Source organism: Ananas comosus, linkage group 20, assembly GCF_001540865.1.
Source record: "Ananas comosus cultivar F153 linkage group 20, ASM154086v1, whole genome shotgun sequence".
In the NCBI taxonomy this organism is placed as follows: Eukaryota; Viridiplantae; Streptophyta; class Magnoliopsida; order Poales; family Bromeliaceae; genus Ananas; species Ananas comosus.
Window position 1 is genome coordinate 683244 of NC_033640.1, and position 27039 is coordinate 710282.

Here is a 27039-nt window from a genome sequence, read left to right on the forward strand (position 1 = left end):
CGGGCGCTCCGCATTCCTTGGGGGAGCCTCATAAATTGTATATGGGGACCTTACTCGAGTTTGGACAAAAATTTTAGAATTAATTGCATACATGTCCCCCTGAATATAGTGAATTACAAATATTTTTCTATAAAATTTAATTTTTATAAATTATTTATGTAAAAATTCTAATGTTTTAAGATATATACCGTTAGAAAATTTTTTACATTTCTAATTTTGTGATCACAAATATGTCCCTCCAAAAATTATAACAGTATAACATAAGAAGGGTAAAAAGATCAAAAATTAACTAGGATTAACTATTTAATCTATAGTTAACTAAACTTTTCTAACGAATTCTAACAATAAGGACATATCTGAAAATATTAGGACATTTACATGAATAATTTATGAAAGTTTAACTTTACAGGGTTATATTTATAATTTACTATATTTAATTTATGAAAGTTTAACTTTACAGGGTTATATATATATAGTCCGGCTATGGTGCCTGTAAAAGCACCAAGCACTTCGTGCTTGTAAATTTTTTACCGTTAGATCTATGCCTCGGATCATTTTCATCCGTTAGATTATACTTTCAACCAATCATCCACTCAACCCTGTAAGGCCCACATCATCCTAACTGCACATTCCTTAATCTAAGGGCCGAAAATTTACAAGCACCAATGACTTGGTACTTTTAAAAGTATAGGAGCTCAATTATATATATGTAGGGTCTGTTTGGTTCATACTGTGAAAAATAATTTCGATGGAAAAAAAAAGTTTTAAGTTTTGTATTGTTTAGTTTGAAGGGGGAAAAAAATAATTTTTTATTAATATTTATTTGGTTGAAAGAAAAAAAATTGGTGGAAAAAAATAAATGAAAATAAAATTAAGCTGCTCGAGTTTTCGTTTTTTGCCGAAAAATAGTGAAAAATGAAAGCTTCAATTTTTCTCCAAACCTGTAAAAATACTTTTACGGCTAATCAAACAAGTAAAAAAGCTTAATTAGCTTATTAAGCTAATTAGTAATTGAAAAGAAAAATATTTTTTTAAAATGTTAAAAAATAGTATGACGATTTAGATTTAGTAAATTAGGCTTAGTTTGGTATTGAGGCCTATCTAACGTTATTAGATAAAATGGAGTTGAGAAAAAAACATATAGGGATATGCTTCTGCGTTCTCCGGTAGGACCGCAGAAAATATATAGTGACTGACTCATCGCGATATGCGGAATACAATATTACGTACAGAAACAAACATGGTATTTTTCGAACGTACTTTCTCACCGCACGTAACGCAATCTCTCCGTAATCCCAAACGAAGCCTTAGTGAAACGAAGACCGAGTGAATGATATTTTTAGGTAAAAATGTATATATTTTATTTAAATTGTAGCATGTTTTGAAGTAAGTATTTGTGCTTCAAAATTTTTAATTTTTTAACCTAATATTTTATTATTTATTTCAAATAAAAATTTAAGAAATTTTTTATCAAATTCAAATAGAATTTCATGATTTGTGTCAAAAAAAATTGCGAAACAATCTATCAACTAACAAGCAATTTTATTAGATTGCAAAATCTTCTATTAACAAAAATAAATTTTCTAAATAAAGGACAAAATTAAATCAAATACATTACAAGGTTAAATTATAAATTAATTTTCTAAAATTAACAAGTTTTATATTGGATACTGTACACTTTCAATCTCAACCATTAAATTTATTATTTTTTACAAAATTAATTTTTCATGAAAAATAATAGTTAGAAATATACTACATTGGCGACCTCATAAGATCTTCTATGCGGACCTCCGTATAGAACTTCGCCCCATGCGGGGCCCTCCTGTCCACATGTCGACGCTCTATGCGGTGATAATTGTACTCCGTTGGATTCGGAATCAACGGATGGTGATGGGTTTGATCGATGCGTGCATAAATTGCAACTTATATTTGGTGTATATGCGAAATAAATCATTCAATTATATATGTTTTTTTTAAAAAAAAAAAAACTTTTTTTTGAGAATAAAATGTTAAGTACAAATAAGAGAATATACTTTGGAGATATTAAATAATAAATGTCGCTTTTATGAGATTTGAGTGTAATTTGAGGGACCACATATAACACATTACGTGTGCTACATAATCATTTTACTTTAATATTTTTTTTTAATATTTAACAACAAATATATGTAATTTAAAAATTATTCTTGGTGATTTTGTTTCTTTAATTTTACTATCAATATTTTTAATAATTTTTTAAAATTCTTTGAAAGCTATCTAGAACTTATTTAGCGAATAAATTACTATACAGTGTAGAGCTACTGTGCTATCAGAAGTATAGAGAATTTGATACTTTCGATTTTTTAACCCTTCGATTAAGAATTGTATGGTTGAGATGATTGCGGTCCATTCTAAAATTGAGTAGTACCCCTAGGGTTGAGTGGTCTCCACAGGATTATCGTATTAATAATGCAAAGGTTAAAAATAATTAAAGGGGCTGATCTAAGGGCCAAAAAGTAGGAAGCGTCAGATCCTCTGTACTTCCGATAACATAGTAGCTCTACTCTTACTCTCTCTCTCTCTCTATATATATATTGTAAAAAGCTAATATTAAAAAATAAAAATATAAAAATATAAAAAAAATTGGGTCGATCCATGGCTTGACACGCATGTTACACTTTTAGAGCTGTCAACAAGTCAAACACGAACGAGCTGGGGCTGCTCGTGTTCCATCGTTTATTAAACAAGTCGAATACGAATTGGCTCGTTAAAATATCAAGTCAAAAACTTCAACTCATGTTCAACTCGTTTTATTTACGAGCCGAAGACGAGCCGACTCGCGAATAACAAGTTGGATTGTCAACTCTACTACTGAAATCGAAAAGTTGAAAAAAAAAATAAAAAATTAGAATCTTAATGTAATAATTAAAATTTATAAAATATATATAGGTTTCTTTACATTTGAGTTGCCTAAAATCCAAATGATAAGAAATATATACATATATGTCTGTATGTATGTATGTAATATTCAAGCTATATCAAGTCGAACACAAACGAACTGATTCTAGAACACGAATTACAACGAGCTAGATTACCGGCCTAGTTACACTCCTACCCATGGATTTATGAGTTTATTACTTTTAAAATTGAAGATTATTAGTTGGTCTATTTAATTACCTTATTATAAAATAATACTTGAATATTTTTTATTTATCTTTGTATAAGCTAATATTTTTATTGCTCTATCTTTATCTAGCCATCCAAATTTATTTTTCATGCAGTTAATCATATAATGAACAAACTTAAAATTATCAAGAATTGATTTTTTTTTTTCCAATTTCTAACTATTTTCTCATTCAAATTTAAACATGACTATACTAAAAAAGCTGGATATGTATTTAATGTTAGTGAAATTCTCTTTATATATAAAATATACAAAAATATTAAGACACCATATATACATCATGCAAACATTTCATTACATGTAGAGATCAAATATTTTCCCTAACATACCCAATAGCATCCTTGTAGTTCTCCCAAATGCTAAGCAACACCCTCCCCACCATCTCCGCCGCGCCCTCGATCAACTCCGGCAGTATCTCCAGTAACTCCTCGACCCCTTCCTTCGCCTTCTCCAAGATCACCACGACCCCCGACGAGGCAAGCTCGTACGTTCCCTCGACCGTGCTGCTGAGCGCTTCGAAAAAGGTCGATACGACTGACTGAATTACGTCAGCCAGTAGCCGAATCGCATACTCTGCGACCGCGCCGAGCAGATCGGCTATGCGATCGAGCAAGCTATCGATCGCCTGGCCTGGTAATTTGAGAAACCGAATGAGAGCAACTAGGAAAAGAGGGACACCCCTAAAGACAATAAATGTGGCTAGCTCTATGGATGAGACCAAGGACCCAATTATTATCCTTAGCAAGAAAAGTACCATTGAATTATCCTTTATAGGATTTTAACAAAGAAAGAAAGAGAGAGAGAGACGTGAAGGTTTAAGATCAGAACGAAATGCGTAGTCGATTAATAAGATGTGAATATTTTTGTACTATCGCTTGTTGGTCACGGCGGAGAAATTTAGGTTATTTGATAGTTAAAAATTTCACTACGAATCGACACGACAAGAGGAGGGAGAAGAAGATGAATTTTCTTTTTATTTTCTTTGGAATTGTTCTATAGTTGAATGAGTCATAGGCCTGCAAAACTAGTACAAGGTTTTTTCCTTTGAAACAATGGTTTCATGTTGGAATGTTGAATTAGACTCCCTTGAACACACGACATAATAAAAGTCAAAGAACATTCCATTGAGTCTATTTCTTGGGTATTAAGATTATTAAATATTCATGTTGTTTATTATATTCTTTCTCTTGGTTGAAATAAGAGGTTTTTTTTTTGGTTTTTTTCTTTGATTGGCACTCTTTTTAAATTTGATTTGAGTTATTTTCTACGGTTTCGTTATCTGTTAAACATTAATAAAATTTACAGTTTCATCAGCTAAAAAGTGCATAAGTAGTAGAGTTTAATAGAATCACCATTGAAATTAACAAAGTTCAAAATTTATTAGGTGAAAAATTGCGTAAATACAGGAATCAAAAGTTGAGAGGGTCTCAATCGAACGAAAAATAGTTTTGACTTCATGCACAAGTTCGGTCAAATTAGATGAATAAAATTTAACTACTAGATGTAATTAAGCTAAATTGACTAATGACAACTACACATAGTAATTATTACAAATCTAAATTTTGATTGGACATTTAGCTGTTTTTCATATGACTTTGAACATGTAAAAGATTCTAGAATCTTGGAATGGAATCTAATGAGACTTGAACACAGTGACAACTATGAATGTCAATGGATAGGGGTATCCGAAATTTTATCCGAATCCAAATCCGAATAAAATGGATATATCCGATGGATATGGATGTGGATTCGGATATAAATATCAAAAATAGAAACCCGACGGATATGGACTCAGATATGGATTTTGATTGTACCCGACCCGAACCCGAATTTATTTTGTATTATAATATATATATATATATATATATATATATATATATATATATATATATATATGTATGTTAATTTGAATTTGTATTTTAAAATTTAGATTTAATATAATATATTTTGAAATATTGAAAAAAAAATAATGTTTCGTACAAATTTTCGGGTTCGGGTTTCGGATTTTTGTTCGGGTTCGGATTTGAATATGGATTTTTAAAATCCGTCGGGTTCGAGTTCGGGTTCGGGTCTCGGGTTTGGAGTCCGGTTTGGGTTCGGGTTCGGATTTTTAAAAATTCGCCCCAAATCCGACCCGTTGACATCTCTAGTGACAACGAGGAATTCTACACAGTCAGCACCACGTCATCGATAACAAACCAATCATATTTCTTCTTTTCAAACAAAAGTATAATAAAACCGACCGTCCCTAGAGCAAGTGACAAAGGGTTTGGTGGTTGGTACCTGAGACCCAAGTTCGAATCTTAGTTGATTTACATTTTCAGCTAAGTTTATTTCTAAATAAAATAAACGAAGCGGGTAGCGTGCTACCTATCTCTCAGAAAAAAAACAAAAGTATAATAAAAAATATTTTTTTATAATTATGATAGGACATATATCTCTAAAAGGAGATATTTAATTGATTTGTTACGCCACATCACCAATATACCCATTGCATTCTAGAATTTTTCGGTGACAACAACCTTAAATTATTTTTTTTTTAAAAAAAAGAAGAATAAAAAAAACACACACACACTCACACATGTACCTGTAGGGGGGAAAAAAGAAAAGCTCAATTTGATATGTGGATTAAAGAATTTGTTATAATAAACTAGTTTTGTTATCAAGAACAATTGCTTTTGAACTAAAGAAACAAGACAAATTGCAATATAATTCAGGTAATTCAGGTAAAAATGCACTGGGACCCCCCTCACCTTTAGACGACTATGAAATCACACCCTCAGCTTTTTCTTTCTTTTTTTTTTTTTGTTTTCAAATTTCTTTCTCCAGCACACAATTTTCACCAGTTAAAATAGTGATTTTAAATCAAATTTACTGATGATTCAAAGTTGAGGACCAAAATCAAACCTTTAGTTCTATAGTGCTTGTGACATCCCAAAAATCTCACATCGAATAATGTGGGAAGAGTCTGATGGGTTTATCAATAACGGACACAATAGTAATAATAACTGAACTTAAACATTTTGGATTGATGGTTTGGATCGAACAAGTTATTATTGCTAGCGAATAGGATCGTTACATTTGGTATCAGAGCCTGGTAACCAGCCGAAAGTGTGAGATAAATCTTACATCGCCATATGAACCTGGGACCATATATATGATTGGGTCGGACTGACGAGAACGTCAGGACCTAAACCTAAACGAGGGGAGTATATAACATCCCAATAGTGACATCCCAATAGTCTCATATCGGATAATATAGGAGAGTCTAATGGATTTATAAGCAACGGACATATTAGTAATAATAACTGGGCTTAAACATTTTGGGCCGGTGGTTTGGATCCAACAAGTTATTATTGCTAGCGTACACAGAATCAAACCTTTAGTTCTAGTCCTTTTTTACTCTTACACTTTTAAACAAAACCTTTAGTTCTAGTACAGGTTTCTATTTACAGAATCTGAACTACCAGTTTTTCTTAGCTTCTGTTTACAAAAAGCAGATTAAATCTAATTCAAACTGCTTTTTCTCTCAGCTCTCCTTCAGCTTATAAACAGAGTCAACATAATCTTCCACATCCCATAGAAAGGAACCAAATGCAACAGCTTCCAGAACCAGCCTCTTCAATCCGGAGGGCGAAACTCTTACTACCTCATTGCTCTCAGCTTCTTTATCTTCGCCGTCTCCGAATAAAGCCCAGGTGTGCTTCTCGATCACGCTGACGGCTTCCCGTGACCGCAGCTTCGCGCAGAGCTGCAGTACCTTCGAATCGAATCCCATCACGTAACCCCTCAGTGCCGAAGCTTTTAGTCTTAAATCCGAACCAGAGCGCGGAGAAGTAGAAGAAGTCGTAGCCGTGTCGAAAGAATAGTCGAGATGAATAGAGTTCTCCTGCTTCTTTTTATGCGGATTTTGACTTCGAGCGTTCGCAAAGCAGTCGAGAGGAAGCACTTCTTGAATTGGATTCAGACTAAGCTCGAGCTGAAACCGCAGAGAAACGGACTTGAGAAAATACCCGTACATTATGGATGCGGCGTAGTGACGGCCGAATTGAAGCCTTTTGATCTCGATCGAGTTGGATTGACGAGTCCATTTGAGGATATTCGAGAGATGCTCTCTCACCAGTTCTAAGATTTCTGGCTGGTGGACGGATTCTAAACTCGTGTCCTTGGATGGGCATATCTCCAGTTCTCCGTTGGTGATCAATTTGGAGAGTTTGGGAACCATGGGGACTTCGATTTCGGAGAACTTGTGGACAATTGACATGTAGATGATGTCCTCGACGGCAATTTGGCACTCGTTGTCCTTCATTTCTGCAATTCTCCTGGATTTGATAACTCGTAAGTTAGGATCACTTAGTTGTACAAATTTAAACATTGAGGAATGCTTACGAAATATCAAATGGGAAATACGGATATCTAGGAAAGATGATATCATTACATATCAAAAGATGAGAGATATTTTATACCTCTTCTGATTTGGTACAGAGAAGAGAAAAAAAAAATACAAGAAAGGTATGCTTTGAATGACTACGGAAACTGAAAAAACATCTTAGAATCATAAACACTATTTCCAGGACGCCTCCAATGCCTAATAAAGCCATAGGATGTGGATACAAGAACATATCAGTGTACTGTTAAACAATATATAGTACTATGTAGATCCAAAGACATCTATAGTAATCCTGCAAAGCTCTAACCCGAACTGCGAAAGGAAGAAGCTGGAATTTACATCAATAGCTGTATATAGTTTCAGTTTGACCCACAGAAAATTCCAACTGTTACAATTGAGTCCTCAACTGTTGCATTTTGTGCAAATTGCAATCTTACCCTTCTAGAGCTTTTGTGGCATGGACATTTTGAGAAGACAACAATTATTAATACATGAATTTGCTACTTCATAAGATGAAGAAACAGGTGTTGAATCTGGGCAACTTCAGTGACTGATAGCGCCAATTTTACTCGATACTAGGGCCTGCTTCCTGCTTTCTCTTCTACCAGAAAGCACAACAAGTGTTTCTCCTTGCGAAGAAAAGCACTTTTAAGCCACTGCATTGTTCTATTGACCGAGCTGCTTAATTCATACCAGGTTCTGCTGTTGTGGGTCTAAATGGATTGTTCAGTTTCCTTAAATAGCCAGGATAAAGTCCCTTGCATCAAAACTGCTACTTTGGAACTTTATCCTAATAAAGACTCCCAAAAATATAGAACATTTTTTTTTTTGGTACTCATTAATATTGGTGCATAAATAGGTAGAGGAACCCAAACGATAAATAGTTAAAGAACATAATATAACCCAAAGTTAAAGAACCCAAACGATAAATAGTTAACCTAAATTGGATGCCTATGATACATGACTCAGACCAATCCATCATTAAGGGCATCGGGCTTACCAAAATTTGGCTTCGTAAAGTTCTTTCTCCAAGTTTTAACTTCTTCTCCTTCTCTTTTTATAATATATTTTGATGCAAAAATGTAGAATTACTAAAAGACGTCTAAAATTCAATACATAAATCAATGCTCTTCTTGTTATTGAATTGACTTCTGTAATGCCATCAAAACCATGTTAAAAAAACTGGAGCTTTTTTTTTCCCCTTCACCCATGAGACTAAACACTGCTGAGTAAGTTTGAAAGAATTCAGAAACATAACGGATGAAATAATAAGCGGCAACTAAGAGGGAGAATTATTCAAGGTAAAATTACAAACATGTGCAAGTAAATCCCGAGAAGGAGACCATCCACAACATAAATGCTACTAACCTATGAAGGCATGATTCTTCCGAGCCAATACTACGCTTGTGGCGAGCGAACGCACTTTCCCTTTGATAAGCCAACTCCTCCAGCTGTTCTTCCACAGCAATAGGAAAAATATGAGGTTGGTTCTTTAATACACCACACAAGAAGCTCCCTTCTGGCGATTGTGGCTCAAGTGGAGTACCAATACTTCGAGATTCACGCCCATTGGACTCCGCACTAGCAACCGTACTAAATAGTGGGGCCCTTCTACTAGTAAAACTGCAGCTCTGACGAAGCTTAGAAATTCCCTATACAATACATGAAAATACACCCAAAAGAAAAATTAAGAGGGCGTCGATGAAATAAGTGTAAAATTTGGAAGATTTATTTCCAAATGGACTACAGTCCATGGAGTCTCTGTACACTTTCTTTAACAAAATATCCAATTTTCTGTACTCAGACAAACATTTCTACTAAGAAATTATACTCCAATCAAGGTAGTTGCATGTTAGTTTATTCTAAGAAGATAAATCAGATATCCAATGCCTAAAATATGCTACAAACTAGGCGATCGACCAAAAAATTTCTTTAAAACCCCATTTCTCCATATTATTTGTATCTATCCCCCCACGTGCACTATTTAAATATAATGAAGATGAAATGTTGGCAGTCAAAAAACCTCCAAAAGAACCTAAAAATCTAAAATCCCAGATTTATCATAAGATCAAAAGCTCACAGAAGAAGAAACCAGCTCTTTTCTTTTTTTTTAAAAAAAAGCAAGATTATAATCGTTGGCTTAAATGGGCCAGCATTTTGCCAATGCGGCGGAGGCCAAAATCACAACTGACCCATAGGCACTATGTCCATAATTTTTTAAGTGAATCGGTTGCCCTTTTCTAATAACTCGAGCTTTTGGAAACCGGTGGTTAGCACCAAAGATCCATAATTTCTTCAAACAGCTTGCATCCATCTACGAATTTATCGAATATTCCACCACACAAACCCAAAATTGGCGTCTTTTACAATAAATCAGATCAACAGAATGGATTGGAAACTTGCTCCTTCCGCACAAAGGTTTCATCTTCGCCCATTGTAAGAGCATAAAAATCAAAATATTGGCATCAAAAGAAGCTCCCAATTTCGTGATCCTCTAAAATTTTGTTCCTTAAAAACTCCACATTTAGCACAATAAGCATATCCATCTTTCCTGGAGATTATAAAGAGTTAAAAGAAAAAAAACCCGGAAACTTCGAATTGTAACAAAGGAGGGACCAACTACAGGGCCACTTCTTCGAACACCTTGTGCGCGCCCACGAACTCGACCCAGTTCTCTACCATAAAAACCCAAAAAGGTGGCGACTTAAAAACCAAAATCGGATCAAGAGGCTAGGGTTAGAACCTTGGGGGAGGACAAGGAGACGCAGAGAGAGGAGCCGAGGGATCGGAGCTTGGGGGAAGAGCTGGTGCGAGGGACATGGCGAGACCGAGACCCCGCGAGCCTCGCCCATGGGGTTAGGGCTTCGGAGAGGGGCTGCGGCGTCGATGGCGGCGGCGGTGGTGGCCTCTTCAAGAGCGCGACGCGATCCATCACATACCCAAACCCTAACAGAGAGAGAGAGAGAGAGAGAGAGAGAATGGATTAGAGAGAGAGAGAGAGAGAGAGGATAAGAAGGATCCGGCAACGAATCGCAGTCGTCGCCGGCTTTGGATTTTATTTTTATTTTTATTTTTATTTTTTTGGTGAAATTGTATGGAGGCCCTCTCAACTCTGAACTTTTGTGAAATTGGACGCATCAACTTATAAATATTTTTTTTAAAAAAAGGGTAAACTTTAAATACCACCCCTGTAATTTCGCACTTTCTCATTTTAGTACTATGTGGTTTAAAGTGTATCAATTTAGTATATGTGGTTTCATTTTTCTCTTTTCGTCACCTCCGCTGTTAATTTTTCGTTAAATCAAATATAAAAATTTTCAGATACCTCACCTATAGTCTATCGAATATTCACTTTAGTTCTCTTTAATTTTATCTTTGTCATTGATTTAACAAAAAAATTAGTGGAAAAAATAACAAAAAGAGAAAAATAAAACCACGGGGTACGAAAGTGATACCGTTTAAATCATAGGATACTAAAATGAGAAAGGACAAAACCATAGGGGTAGTTTTTGAAGTTTTTTTAAAAAAAATAAATAATTTTAGTTAAGAAATTATGGATTTCCATCAAAATTTTGACGATTTTTGTATCATTTTTGTACTAACTAAATATAAAATAATTAATCATTAATCATTAATGGATTGCACAGCCGTAAAATTTTAATCAAAAATTTTCAACTAAGGTAGCTAAAATATTCAAGTCTTAAAAATAAAAACTCAAGTGATTAACTAAAAATCATATAATTTAGGGGTCTTCGTGCATTTTTACCATTTCTTTTTTTTAAAAAAAACTGTCCCAGCGTGGATGACGTGGTCCACCAATGGCTATGATTGGGGCAACATTTTGGATCAGAGATTAATATGTGAAAAGTCGATTTTGCCCCTAACCTCAGGGGCATAGGTTTTAGGAAACAGATTAATTTTTATTTTATTTTTTATTTTGACTTATCATTCTATTTAAAATTTTTCAAAATTTTTAGCTTTTCTTTTTTTTTCAGATCCAAACGAATTAAGAAAAGAGAGTAAATTTTGGGATGGAATATTTTTTTTGTTCACTTATTTTTGAATATAAATATTAAAAATATTATCCTATAAAAACTTAAATTTTTAAAAAATAGCTGCTATTTTTTTTAATTTAATATAATATCAAATCAGAAAATTTTGAATTCGAGTCATGTGAGGGTCTTAGCATTATCATCTTAAGATGTGAATGAGAATATTGAATATTAATATTAAAAATAAAAATATCATTCTCTAATATATTAAGTTTTTAGAAATAATTATTATTTCATATAATTTAAAACTTATTATAGTTTCATTCGGAGCGGGTTGAAACGAAAGCTCCATCAGCCCAGATCCATTTGCATCCCTAAATATAGGTAATGGCTTTTTTTTCAATATTTCTCACCTTTTGGCTAAGATCAAGTGTTCTTATTAGTATAATAATTTGTGAAACCCGAGTCATCGAACTTATCTGATCTGTAGATCATATTGAATCAGCTATCTAATCTTTCAAAATTTTAATTTTGTTACCGAACATTTCAATTTGTTTAGTTTGAGTCGGTTAACTCTACTTTGACTTCAAATTTTAAGCCAATTACTTACTTTAATAATTTATAACTACAAGAATTACATGAAGTATGTTAATTGAATTTATAAAGATAAATAAAACATTCAAATTTTGAAGTCAATTACACCACTACCATACGAGTAATATATTATCATTCATTCAATCAACTAAATTGTACAGTAAAATTTAATCGCAATAGTTTAAAAAAGTTTGAGGTAAAAATTCTAATAAATTAGAATTTTAAGAACATCACACACTTCATAATTTAAGAACCAAAAGCATAAGCTTGCAATCCAAGACTCTGTACATAAAATTACACATTTTAGCTTTGATTTATAAAACTTCACAGGAACTCAGACAACATAACACAAAGTGAGAGTAGGGTTTTCGCAGCAGTAGAAAACAAACAAATTCTTTCATACCAAGCGTCGGCATGATTTTCGATAGATATAAAACCATTGGTAGTGTTACGAGTTCCGAATCAAGTTACAAGAAGAAGAGATGATCAACAAAAAAGTTTACGATGATCCATAGAACATAAATTTCTCTAGAGACTTACTACAGTTCGTCCCAGGTGATGTGATTTTCCGTTCTTCTACGCAATCCGCGAAAGTCACCCTTGGCCCCTGCAAGATAAATGCATAAACTTCAGCTTCATTTCATTAAAACATAACTGAAAAAAGAAATGAGAGTTTATGGGAAGATCGCTAACAGGGATTCTGCAATGTGCGTTTAGATCATTAAACATTTGTCGACAACGGTTACTTGCTATCGCCTCCGCTCGAGAGGCTCGTCGGCAAGCTCCTTGGATAAGATCCTGCTGTAAATGGGAAAAACTAGTTGAGTATAGCTTCTAATATGTTTGTAATTTTGATTTCTGAATTCGAATTCACTTGCAACCTTGTTGTGATTAGTGCTGAATACTTTTAGGACTGTAATCTGATTTTATTGTTATTGACAACATATAGAAACCTAAAGAACCAGTTTATGCTCCAATTTCTGTTTCCGCTGTTATTTCGAACACATGATTAAGACAGAAGATAGGAAGTTGTAAAATCTGCAACCTTCCAACAGATGTAGTTTTGTATGCAGATCTCGTAAACTGGGGTAAATCTAATGTAGGAGTGAAAACCTATGTTTTTAGATGTTGTGCATATTATTTTATATTAGTATTCATTTTGTTGAGAAAGAGGTAACATGCTATATGCTTCATTCAATAAGAAGATAAATTTAGCTACGTAGAGTAAGGCAGCCAGCTAGCCAGGCTTCAGGAAGAGAAACTAACAAGATGAAATTGGAAAACACACAAGAAACACAAACACATGTAGAGAGAGTGGGTGGTACAACACTGACGTCCCCTAGCTCAACCGAATGCGGCCCACTCCTTCGCCAGTACCTCAACACGATGGGCAGCAGAAAAAACATCAAAGGATAGGTTTCGAAAAAAAATATTATTACTACCACCCCAAATTGTCCACCACAAGTAGATCTGGCAATCTTGACCCAAACTTGCGGGCACCCGCAGGTTACCCACAAATTTGCGGGTACGGGTATCAACTTTTTCAACCTAAAAAATTACGGATAAAACGGGTGGGTACCCATTAAGCAGTGGACATTTTGGGTAACCCATGGATACCCACGGATACCTGCGCATATCTTTATTAGTTATAAAATATATTTTCTTAATTAATATATATTTTTTATTTACTCATCCTAAAAATTCTAATCCTAATTTCTTATTGCGTGTCTTTTATATTATGAAATATTTTTGCTTTAAGACTTTAAATATTATTATTATATGATATGGTATTTTAAACAATGAGTTATATTACGCTTTTAAAACTTATATATATGTGTTTTGCATTTAAAAAAAAAATTTGCGGGTAACCCGCATACCCACCCGCCCACCAGCGGGCGGGTATGGGTAAAGATATTGACTACCCAATTTGCGAGTAAATTTTACCCATACTCAAGTAACCCGCGGGTACAATAACCCGCCCGCGGGTCACCGAACCCGCCCATTTGCCAGGTCTAACCACAAGGACGCCACAAGACTCTAAGCCTTAAAACTGTCCGTTTAGTGTCCCCTTCCCCCGCAGCTCCTCCCAGATAGTATTAACGTCATCGAGCGAACGAAGGGCATGGAGCTCTTCAAGGAGCGAAACGATGAGGTACTTAGTAACGACACATGAGCCTAATCACTTCTTTTCCTTGAACAATATATTCAATTATTTTTTTATGAACACAGACACTGATACAGCAAGGAATCAGGTTTGATTCCTGTTCCAGACAAACAATTCAACCTCAAGTCAACTCGAAGTAGTAATCGTGTGGCGGGATTGTTATCCTAAAATGTGTCTAGTGATCTCCCAAACTGATCAGAACTAATTCAAAATTTAACTCTTTACTAAATCTAAAATAACAGAACCTATGTTTGAAACTAACTTGACCAGACTCAATCCAGACTAGATAAGACAACAATTGATTCAATTAATCGAAAAGATTAGACTCACTCCAACAATCAACCTGAAACCTAATAGACTCGATCTTCGGTTCTCTGCGTAAGCCCCTCTATGCAAAAGTGGAGATGGAAATCATACCGAGTTATTTCCTTATAATACTACCTAAGTAAAACACAGCAGTAGGAACGATTAGTTTCATAAAGAACACATTGCAGGAACAAAACTCACTTGAGTGAATTGAAGAATGCCGTAGCTTCCGCTGCCGACTGAAGGCAAAATAGACTTCTCCACGAGATTTCTCAGACTCGCCAACTCCTTCACTAGTCCTGCTATTGTCTCATCAGCCTCTTGCATCTGCTTCCTCGAGAACTCAAAAGCCCGATCCGCATGTATCCTAAAGGAAACACAGTCCAAACACATGCATGCCCCCTTACATCCTCTAGTATGCCTCTTCAAAATCCCCCTCTTCGGAGAAAGGAGATGCCTTTCGGAAGAATGAACTATATCTGATTTTGATGTTACTATTGACCTTCGATCAATATCTATAGTGGGAACAGTATTTTTGCAGTCCGCTTTACCTTCTTTCGGCACAATTATAGTGGATGGCGCGCTTCCAGCCATTTCCTGAACTGAAAAGACTTCCGAAAATGTAGGAGGTGAACAAACCGGTTTGTGAAGAAGCTGTGCTTCGATAATGGGGTCTACAAGAGAGGCCTCAGATTCGATTTTAGAAACTTCCAAACATCGTCCGTTGCATGAATTCATTGATGGGTTGTCAACAAAATCTGAGCTTGTGCACAATTCTTCATTTAAGGATACTCCGCCTAAGCTGCTACGTTGAGGCGGTTGATCAGATAGAAGATTTCCGGGTGGTGATAACTGTTTTTCCTGTACAATTCTTTCAACTTCAGCAGGATTTTTATTTTCGCGTGGAGGGTTCTCTGCAACACCAAAATAAGGAGATCCCTGATTATAGTGAGCTGTAAATTAGCATAAGAGTGAACAAGAAGGTTAGATCTAAGCAAAACTACAGAGTAAATTTTAATCTAACCCTCTTTATCGAGATCCGTGAGAAAAGGAAGCATTCTCCGGTAGCTAAACAGGCTCGGATTCCGAACCAGCTTCGATCTAGAGCATGGAGCAAGCCCCTGGAAGTTATTTCTACCATTAAATTATAGTGCGGGAGTAACAAGACAAGAACGCCAAATATAATCCAATTCAGATGAATAGAAAGAACAAAACCCTAGCCCTAATTTTATCTCTAAAGTTCAAACTGTGTCAAAAATAATAGAATAGGGTTATACAGTTCAGGAGGAAAGCTCACAAGGTTTTTCTTAGAAGGACTAAAAGGATCCAACTTTACACCGCCGTTAATATCATTCTGAGAATCCTTCATCAATCGATCCATGTTCGCCGTTCCTAAATCCACAGCGACTACACACTGCGGTGGAGTGCTCTGGTTCAACACCAAAAGTGAGAAATATGAAACCCTAACCCCAATTTGCTTTCCAAAGTTCAAATTGTGCTATGCCTAGAAATGTATAACATGAATAGAAGCACGTATGGATTCAAATCATCTTCAAAAACCTCACCTCCGTGTTCTTTGGAGAATCAATCACATTCAACTTCGCATCATCTTTTGAATCCATGCTCTTCATGCTACAATCCACAGCGATTACACACTCCGGCGGAGCGCGCTGTATCAATGCAACGTAATAAAATGAAACCCTAACCGTAATTTGCTCTCGAAAGTTCAAATCATGCAATGCACACAGCACAAAAGCATAAATATTTAATATAGATGATATTCAAAAATCTCACCGATCCACTCTTCGGAGGATCAATTGAATCCAACTTGTCGCCATCCTTTAGATCCCCTCTCTTAATCCCAAAATCCACAGCGACTACGCTCTCAGGCGCAGAGCTCTCATTTGAACTATTATCAAATCCATTAGATCCATGAAAACTCTTCGAGATCTCATCAACCCCACCCTGTCCCCTCTCTTCACCCACCGAATCGTCCCCTGATCCGATCTTACCCGTTCGATCCGGGGAAGCCTCCTCCTCGACGGAGACAGAGGCTGGGGAGAAGACGCGCCTCAGTCGCAGATCCTTGACGAGGTTTCCTCCATGGATGGGTGGTGGAGAGGTGGTGGAGAGGCGGCGGAGGAGGAGGTGATGGCGAAGTGGGGCGGGGTCGGGGCGGGCGAGGCCGGATCGAGTGCGGTGGAGGAAGATCTCGGATCTGCTCCGGGTGAAGGCGCCGCCATGGGAGGGCGATGGCGATGGCGAGGGTTCCGTCCTCCTCTTCGGCATGGATTGGGATCGAGCGCTAGGGTTTAGGGTTTCGGGGAGGCGAAGGAGAGGACGAGGAAGAAGGACAAGGGGAATGGTTTTGGCGGGAAAGATATGGAGCGGGAAAAGAGTCTTTTCGCGGCAATCGAGTATGCTTTTTCCCTGAACCCGGTTCACCACGTCGGCCATGGACCGACCAATCATATTCTCTTACGTGGCTCGATACCATTAATTCGCGAAATCAACACAACTCATTAAAAAAAGTTTCACTCTTTTTCATAAATTCAAATTTCTTTTTAGGATAAATTTGTATATATAATTTTTATAAATTTTACAAAGTGCACCCTATATAGTATAACGGTTACAAAAAAAAAAAAAAAAAAAAAAATCATTATAATCTATAGATTAAACCTAAAGTTCAGGACTAAGTTCTTATTCAGATATATATAGGTTTCAAATTTTTGACCTCAAAATAAACAACATAATTTTTTACCGCTATATAGTTTATAATTTCGTAATTTCACAACCAAATCATAAGGAGACCTCTCAACTATAAGGCTTCGCTTGGGATTGCGAGGAGATTGCGTTACGTGCGGTGAGAAACGACGATGGAAAAATAGTACGTAATATTGCATTTCGCATATCGCGATGAGTCAGTTACGATATATATTTTACAGTCCCACCGGAGAACACAGAAGCATCTCCCTATATACTTTTTCCTCAACTCAATTTTATCTAATAGCGTTAGATAGATCTCAATACCAAACTAAGCCTAAGTCATTCCAAAATAACTTCTTTAGCTTTTATTCTTTTTGAAATTAAATAATTTTAGTAAATTTAAATTGCATTAACTACACAACTATATAAATGTGTTACCCATGAGTCCAATCCTAAGTTTTACAATAACAAGTATTATCTAATACAGTTGGTTGTTAACCTGGAGAGCTTTAGGCTTTTTAAATTATAAAAAAACAAAAAAATTCGTGCTGAAACTTTTTAAATTATAAAAGTAACATCTATTGTGGGGGCTTTTTGGATAAGAAGCCGATACGCAAGTTCGAAAATTGTATCATTTTTCATCAATCCGATTTAGCAAAGTGCAAATCGTATATAAAACCTTAAGGGGGTGTTTGGTTTGATGTAAAAATGGATGGAAAAGAAATTTTCGGTGGAGAAATGATTTGCAACTTGTTTATTTCGCCGTAAAAAAATGTTTCGGGAAAAATAGTCTTACGTATTTGAGGAAAAATTTTTATTTTCGTTTTCCGCGTGTGAACGGCGAAAAACGAAAACGCCGAGCAAGGAGCCAAAATCGCGGCCCATGGGGCGGGGCTTTTTCACGGGGTCCACGAGGCCACTTCGGTCTCGTGGACTGCATGAGAGGGAGGTCCACAGTGGACCACCCTCTTTATATATATATAAGTGGCTTCGTGGACCGCATAAAAGGGAGGTCCATGGTGGACCACCCTCTTTACATATATATATATATATATATATAGTATTTTATTTTTACATAGAGATATTATAATTATTTATTAATATTTATAAATATATAAATCTTATATATTTTGTATTATGTTTATTATAATTTTAAATATATTTAATATATACATATATATATATAGATATTATAATAATAATATATATAGTATATTAATTATAGCTGGGGCTACTATACTCTTATGAGTATAGATCCCCTTGTACTCATAAATTTTTAACCGTTGATTGATGGGATGTGTGGTTAGGATGATAGTGATCCCCACTTAGAATGATAGTGGTCCCCTAGGGTAGAGTGGGTAGTTGGTTTAATAGTATGATCTAACGAGTGGAAATGATCAATGAAATAAATCTAAGGACTAAGGGCCAAAAACTTATGAGTATAGGAAAGCCACTACACATAAAAGTATAGTAGCCGGACTCTATTAATTATTATATATTATTAATATATATAATAAAAATATATTAAATAATTTTTTATCTTTTTTTTTTTTATTTCAACCAAACAATCCTTTACAGAAAACCTTTTTTTTTTTCAATAAACCAAACACTAAATGACGTAAAATTTTTTTTCCACAAAATTTTTTTTCCACCGACAATTATTTTTTCACAGTTTTACGTGGAACCAAACACACCCTAAACTAGTAACATTTTTTAATCACAAGTTCTAAATTTTTTTAAGAAAAAAAAAGTTATTATTAAGTACTAACTCAATTGTAACCTATTTGGGTTCTATTTTGAAGTGCACTAAACTTAAGTAAAAAACCTCTCAAAACACAAAAAACAAAAAAGTGAGATGAAGTGCCAACCAGCTAATATTCTAAAAGGTGGCTAAAGTCCATTAAAATAAAATGTTTTTTTTTAAACCCCACTTTAGCACCACATGATTATGATGATGATGATGATGATGATGATGATGATGATGATGGTAGGAGAGCCATCTCTATCAAACCCTAACCCTAACCAAACACTTTAATTGGTCAAAGGACCACATTTTTTCAATATTTTTAGGTATATATTGTATGAAGAACCCCCTCAACTATAGGTCTTTTCGAAATGGCCCCTTAACTAATTTTTTTTTGTCTCTCTATCCGTATTTTCTGAACATTCAACTACTTCAATTGCAGCTATGAAATTCTCGCTTTTCTGATTTAACGGAAACCCGATAGCTAATGTAATTGCCGATTTTAATAAAATCTCCGATTCAACTGACGGAAAAAAAAAAAAAAAAATTGAAAGTTGGGGTATAGGGGATGTTCGTCAAAACGAGCTGTAGTTGAGGGGTCTCATTGCATATTTACCTAGCATTTGCTCTTGTTCTATATATATATACCCCAGAAGTAACCAATGTTGAATCACTCCACAAAAGAAGAGCAAGAGTGATGGAGAGCAGAATACTGAGAGCTCTATGGCTCCTCTCCTTTATGCTCATTCCGAGAGGCGCTTTCGTCGTCCGCGCGAGTTCATTCGATGCTGCTGGTGCTGCTACTGCCGCCACTACCACTGCTGCTACTTCTGCGACTGCTGCTGCTGCTGCTATCGTTGCTGCATATTTCTCGAGCCCTGACACGAGCTTAGAGAGGAAAGTAGAAGAAGAGGCGGGCGTCGAGTTACCGTTGGATGTGGAGACGCATCGGAGGATCCTCGCCACGATCGACCCGAGGACGGTCTTCAATCCGGACCGACCGGCCTGCGTCGGTCCGTGCCCGGCGCGGGGCGGGCCGTACACCGGGCGGGGCTGCGAGAGCTACTTCCAATGTCGCCATTAATGAGCTCTTATATATTTTTTCGTTGAATATCTATCAAACTTTTCACATTACGTTTCAATAAACATGTTATTATGTGATTGACTAGTTTCTAATTTTATAAAATAATATTTTTTTACAGCACTAGATGTGACCCTTTGGATGGATCAATAATGTTATGATTGATATATTGTTGATTATCTTGTGATGCGCAACTTGTGTAAATGGGTCAAAATTGTAGGACCAATAAAGGACAAGATAATCAAAAAGGAATCTTATTGGTTAGGTATGTGGAAATAATGATTGNTAAGTTGTTTTCGATAATAGAACTTCCGAATCGACGATCCACTCTGTTAAATATGATCTAGAGTATTTGAAATTTCTAAAAAATAAATTTCGTAAATTTTCGAAATCATAATAAAGTCCATCAAACGGGCATAAAATGAACGGTCAAAATCGAACGACGTCCTCTATATATATATATATATATATATATATTGTGGAGAGTGAAACTTAATATGCTGCATGAAATGATTGATGATTACATTTCTGTTGTGATCATAGTCCTTAATATGAAACATATATCTCTACTAAAATGCACAAAAGTTTCCACATAATAACCATGTAAGCAGTAGTTAAAAAATACATGGGCCTTTTCAAGAAGCTTTAAAAAAGAGTGTTGATATTAGGCTACAAGATCTCTTGATATGCATCTTTATATTTAATCAAGAGACAAATTAAATGGACTTAAACAGCCCGATAAGCAAGGATCAAAATACTGCACTGGGCGGCACGTACCGTGCCCCCAAGAAAGGGGCGCGGCACAGAGGGGGTCACCACCCCCCCCCGGGTGCCGCAGCACATTGCCCCGTGTCGCACGAGACAATACGGCACGGCGCAATGTGCTGCGACACATTACCCTGCTGGCACTGTGCTCTTTTTTTTTTTGCTTTTTTTTTGTTTTATTTTTTGGGGTACCCGAAGTATTCTGAGTACCCCACACCTCTCTAAAAACATTACAAATCGAAAATCTACTTATAAGACAAGTCAAAAAAATTATAATTTAGTTATTCTGGGTACCCTACACCTCCCTAAAGACATTACAAATCGAAGATCTATTTATTAGGCAAGTCAAAAAAATTATAATTTAATTTTTTTGTTTATCAATATACAGGCAAATTTTTAAATTACATATTCGATCCTATCGACCCGAGCCTTCCGTTTCAACCACATACATTCATTTTTTCTTTACAAATTATTTTATCCAAATTTATCGCGCCGCGAAACTTTTAGCGAATTAGGAAAACAAAATCGAACTCAATAAACAAATTTTGAGGCACATTAAATATAAAATTTCATTTTTACGCTAAAAGATTAAAAATACTGATAAAATTAAAAACCAAATTAAATCAATTGATACTTAAATTTATTTAATTTATTTTCATACAATTTATTGTTTAATTTTTTTTTATAGATCTACTAATTTTAAAAAATAATAATAAAAAATAATTTTTTAAATACTTTTTAAAAATTATTTTTTATATTTTATAAAAAAAAACTATAATGTGATCAAAAGAAAGAAAGATATCTTTGCATTTTAAAAATTCTAATCTATAAAAATTTTTATTTTGAATCCGGTATAGTCATACTTTAAATACAAAAAAGCTTACAAGTATGTTAATTAATGAGTATAGTAAGCCATATATAGCAAATATTTATAATTATTTGATTAAATCTTTCAAAATAATATTATAAGAGCTTATTGTAACCAAAAAAACTAAAATAAGTCCGTGACAAAACGTGGCAGTAGAATGTCATGCATATTCATCGGCACGCAAGCATACCATGTGTCAGTACGGAAACGCGCCGATGCCGTACCGTGCCAGACAGACAACGGCACGCCCCCGTGCCACGGCACTTTAAACATTGTCGATAAGTGACAATTAGTCTTAACATCCGTTTAATCTAGCTTCTGCTTTCAGCTGTAGCCATCTATCTGAGTGTTTCTCAACTAGGAAAAGAAAGATCGAGTCTCGAAGCAAAAACTACAATTTGAAGCTTCCAATTCTACTGTAGAGAGAAAAGTCGATAGTACTTCTCTTAACAACACTACTCAAACAGTACTGTCTCCTACAGCAAGACCAGTTTGATCAAGCAAGTAAACAAAATAGCTAATATGACCAACAAGAATTGCATAAACTACTGCAGAAGCTACAAATCTGGAGTTTCTTATTCTGCTACAGAGAAAAGTCGCTAGTGCTTCTCTTAATAACACTACTCAAAACATATTGCACCCTACAACAGGACTAGTTGGATCAAGCAAGTAGTTAAACAACCTATGAGAATTGCACAAACTATTTAATGATAACACAGAAATTATTTTGACAACTATTCTTCTTAGTTATTAACATTAAAAGGTTTCACCAAACAAGTAGAAACTTATAGATATATATATAGAGAGAGAGAGAGAGAGTCTTATTACAACAAAGTATAAAAGAGTTGAGCTGAAACCTGATGAAAAGCAGCTAATTCTGGTCAGTCTTGGTCGAAATGACATCGAAAGTGATTCCATTTTCCTGCAACCTCTGCTGTAAATCGGTGGGGCCGAAGACGATCCCAGGCGTATACACTCCCCCCTTCGGCAAATTCTCTCTTTGGCCCAGCACAATCAAAGCGCACTGAATGAGTATTATCGGAGTCGTCAAGTACCCAATCTCCGGCCCCGACACTCTAGTAATAATCTCTGTATCCAGTTTACTGCCGGGTTGTGATGCAACACTTTGATTGCTATACCCTTTACCGATAAACCACATTTTGAAAGTCGCGCTTCTCACCTCTTCTTCGGTCGGCCCTGTTTTCCTAAACCAGCCGAGAGAGAAAATTTCTGGGAATTTTAAGAGGATTTTTCTCCCAAAAGAGTACTTTCCGAGAAGCCCGATGAATAATCCGGTGAAGATGAACCGCAGCATGCCGAGAATAGATTTCGAACCGATCTTTACACCAAAGTGAGCGGGCTTCACCGACGACCAGAACTGCTTTCGTTTCTCCGCGAAATCTTCCGATTCGTTGACTCCGGGAAGGCCTTGAGGATTCTCTGTCAAAGTCGCAAGGGTTCTGCGGACCACTACGGAGTCTGCAGATGGCAGCTTTATCGCCCATAATCCGATGGTTTTTTGATGCTCGATCAAAGGTCCTTTCGGAGGCGGGGGGCCAGGAATCTGGGTTAAGAGTGAATACATAACATGGATCACTGCAACTTCATCATCTTACTCTTAAATTATAGAGTAGTTCCTGTATATTCAGGTGCGACTTAATCGCCGCACTTTTAAACTCAGCATTTGAGTCTGTAACCGTTCTGACAACTTGATCCATTTTTGATAAATCTAATTCGAGTTAACTATTCATAGGGATAGTAAAAGCCACAAAGGTGAGGAATTCGATGACGGGATACTCAAATCTACGAATGGTGCGCAGCGCAAATGCGCAATCAACCTGTCAGAAAACTGAGAGGTTCCGCAAACATGCAGGGAAGGTCAAATTGTTAACAAAATCAATGAGGTTCACTTTTAACTCAGCATTTGAGTCTGTAACCTTTCTGACAACTTGATCCATTTTTGATAAATCTAATTCAAGTAAACTAGTAAAAGAAACAAAGGTGAGGAATTCGACAACGCGATACTCAAATCTATGAATGGTGCGCAGCGTAGATGCGCAATCAACCTGTCAGAAAACTGAGAGGTTCCGCAAACATNACAAAGGAGAGATAACCCCAACTAAACGGGGTGTTAAATTTTAAGTAAACACAGAGAAAATTTATCTCAACTATAGACTATTTTAATTTTTTTAATTTGAATCTATCAACGATATTTGAACTTCAAAATTTGAATGCGTTATTTATTTTTATATATTTTATTAATATATTTTATATAATTTTCGCAACTATGAAGTATTGTTGATTTGCTCAAATCAAACAAATTAGGAGGTTAAATAGTAAAATTAAACTTTCGAAAGGTTGATTAGCTGATTCAAAATGACCATAGTTTACATAAGTTTTATACTTTTTTATCTAAATTTTATTGAGCATTATTAACTTTTTTTCAATTAGTTGTGCAATTATTATTGAGGAGGAAAATACATTTCTTACAAATAAATCTTACAGCACTTTCAAATAGTACAAATTAATGGTTGGATTTCAATCTCAAAATTATAAATCATGCTTATTTCCTCTTAATTTATACTTAAATACTGCTAAGTATGTTAGTTTATAAAATGCTGTAAAATTTATTCGTAAGCACAAACATTACTCGACAGATGGCGGGTTTTGTAAAATTGTAAAAAATTAAAGTTCCAGGACAAAATTTGAGATTTAAAATTTTAAAATTTGAGTACGAGGACTCTAATACTCATAATAGTATAGTAGCCGGACTCTATTAATTATTATATATNTCGGTGGGGCCGAAGACGATCCCAGGCGTATACACTCCCCCCTTCGGCAAATTCTCTCTTTGGCCCAGCACAATCAAAGCGCACTGAATGAGTATTATCGGAGTCGTCAAGTACCCAATCTCCGGCCCCGACACTCTAGTAATAATCTCTGTATCCAGTTTACTGCCGGGTTGTGATGCAACACTTTGATTGCTATACCCTTTACCGATAAACCACATTTTGAAAGTCGCGCTTCTCACCTCTTCTTCGGTCGGCCCTGTTTTCCTAAACCAGCCGAGAGAGAAAATTTCTGGGAATTTTAAGAGGATTTTTCTCCCAAAAGAGTACTTTCCGAGAAGCCCGATGAATAATCCGGTGAAGATGAACCGCAGCATGCCGAGAATAGATTTCGAACCGATCTTTACACCAAAGTGAGCGGGCTTCACCGACGACCAGAACTGCTTTCGTTTCTCCGCGAAATCTTCCGATTCGTTGACTCCGGGAAGGCCTTGAGGATTCTCTGTCAAAGTCGCAAGGGTTCTGCGGACCACTACGGAGTCTGCAGATGGCAGCTTTATCGCCCATAATCCGATGGTTTTTTGATGCTCGATCAAAGGTCCTTTCGGAGGCGGGGGGCCAGGAATCTGGATTAAGAATGAATACATAACATGGATCACTGCAACTTCATCATCTTACTCTTAAATTATAGAGTAGTTCCTGTATATTCAGGTGCGACTTAATCGCCGCACTTTTAAACTCAGCATTTGAGTCTGTAACCGTTCTGACAACTTGATCCATTTTTGATAAATCTAATTCGAGTTAACTATTCATAGGGATAGTAAAAGCCACAAAGGTGAGGAATTCGATGACGGGATACTCAAATCTACGAATGGTGCGCAGCGCAAATGCGCAATCAACCTGTCAGAAAACTGAGAGGTTCCGCAAACATGCAGGGAAGGTCAAATTGTTAACAAAATCAATGAGGTTCACTTTTAACTCAGCATTTGAGTCTGTAACCTTTCTGACAACTTGATCCATTTTTGATAAATCTAATTCAAGTAAGCTAGTAAAAGAAACAAAGGTGAGGAATTCGACGACGCGATACTCAAACCTATGAATGGTGCGCAGCGTAAATGCGCAATCAACCTGTCAGAAAACTGAGAGGTTCCGCAAACATGCAGGGAAGGTCAAATTGTTAACAAAATCAATGAGGTTCACAATTGCAACTAAGAAGTGGATAGTTTGCATCTAAACATCAGGAAGATACAATACAACAGAATGAGGTAATTAATAATTCTACACCCCACAAGAGAGAGGACACAAACAATAGAATTGAAGCTCTTAGTATGAATTTGATCAAGATCAAGCTCTATGAACTAAATAGCTACACGACGAAATTGAATCTAACGTGAAAGTTTAGCTCTGATATATAGGTAAAATGAGAGGGGCACAAAAAAAGGAGGGATTTTTAGCATACCACAGGCCTAGGTTTTCTAGGCCTGGATCTCCTCAGCTCCTGGAGCTTCTCCACATTGGCGACGCCGAGCACCGCCGACTCGTAGGTACCCAAATTCCCGACGATCCGGCGCTCCGATTCCAAGCTCACGTAGGCCTCAGCGCGATTCGGAACCGCGCCACGGGCGGTCCAATGATGGGAATGGAAGAGGAGGCCGAATTCGGCGGGGACGGAGTCGAAGCCGCAGGCGGAGACGAGGAGGGAGCCGGATTCTAGGGCTTGGGGGTGGAGGTCGGCCTCGAGGCGCTCCATGAACTCGGGCTCGCCGGAGATGTCGAGGTAGTCGGCGCCGGCCGCGGCGCAGGCGGCGGCGACGGGGGCGCCGTAGAGGCGGAAGGGGCCGACGCAGGAGAGGACGAGGCGGGCGCGGCGGGCGAGGGCGAGGAGCGAGGCGGGGTCAGAGGCGTCGGCGGGGACGAGGGGGATCGAGGGGGGAGGGGAAGGGGACGAGGACGAGGCCCACCGGAGCGCGGCGGCGAGCTTGGAGGGGGAGCGCCCCGCGAGGGCGAGGGAGCGGAGCGGCGAGGAGGGGGCCGAGAGCGCTTTTAGGGCTTCGCGCACCACGTACCTCCCCGTGAACCCCGAGGCGCCGAGGATGACAACGTCGAACTCGCGACTCCCCCTCGCCGGAGGAGGAGTAGGAGGAGGCCATGGATTTGGGGGGTGGGGAGAGTACGAGAGAGGGAGTGATTTGGGAAAAGGGGATTTTATAGGGGGTGTTGCGCGATATTTATGTTGTCACGTGTCCCCGGTGAAGGTGAAACTTTACAAAGGACCCCTTCAATTACAGGCATTTTTGACAATTAAGATCACAAGGCACTTGTTTGTTTCCGAGCTACTTGTTCAGCTCAAAATAAGTTCGAGATCGAATCAGTAGTTTAGTAAATGATCAAACACGAGCAAAATTTTTCAACAAGCAAAATTTTTCAACAAACTGAACACGGATCGAGGTCAGATCGCTCGTGTTCAGCTCGATAAC

At 36.8% G+C, this 27039-nt stretch overlaps 4 protein-coding genes across 5 annotated transcripts; 1 reads left to right on the top strand and 3 right to left on the bottom strand.

The window, feature by feature from the left end:
* On the bottom strand, positions 6499–10559 carry LOC109725831 (UV-B-induced protein At3g17800, chloroplastic-like). Its single transcript, XM_020255206.1, has 3 exons — positions 10297–10559; positions 8922–9205; positions 6499–7485 (listed from the first exon to the last, which is right to left on the bottom strand). The coding sequence occupies exons 1-3, from the start codon at positions 10483–10485 to the stop codon at positions 6693–6695; spliced, it is 1266 nt and encodes a 421-aa protein (XP_020110795.1). The 5' UTR covers positions 10486–10559; the 3' UTR covers positions 6499–6692.
* LOC109725822 lies at positions 12385–19797 on the bottom strand. Of its 2 annotated transcripts, XM_020255196.1 has the most exons (8): positions 19676–19797; positions 16404–17105; positions 16175–16279; positions 15907–16038; positions 15634–15730; positions 14811–15523; positions 12833–12940; positions 12385–12746 (listed from the first exon to the last, which is right to left on the bottom strand). In XM_020255196.1, the coding sequence occupies exons 2-8, from the start codon at positions 17079–17081 to the stop codon at positions 12639–12641; spliced, it is 1941 nt and encodes a 646-aa protein (XP_020110785.1). In that variant the 5' UTR covers positions 17082–17105; positions 19676–19797; the 3' UTR covers positions 12385–12638. The 2 variants fall into 2 exon arrangements, with proteins under 2 accessions (XP_020110785.1, XP_020110786.1); XM_020255197.1 differs by lacking the exon at positions 19676–19797 and having other exon boundaries at positions 12833–12937; positions 16404–18416.
* On the top strand, positions 19719–20263 carry LOC109725823. The gene has a single exon (XM_020255198.1). The coding sequence runs from the start codon at positions 19757–19759 to the stop codon at positions 20141–20143; it is 387 nt and encodes a 128-aa protein (XP_020110787.1). The 5' UTR covers positions 19719–19756; the 3' UTR covers positions 20144–20263.
* LOC109726021 (probable mitochondrial saccharopine dehydrogenase-like oxidoreductase At5g39410) lies at positions 22447–26798 on the bottom strand (the record flags this gene model as incomplete). The annotated part of the gene is given in 2 exon segments (XM_020255453.1): positions 22447–23337; positions 26026–26798. Coding segments are annotated over 2 exon segments (1466 nt in total), but the record flags the coding sequence as incomplete, so codon positions are not given.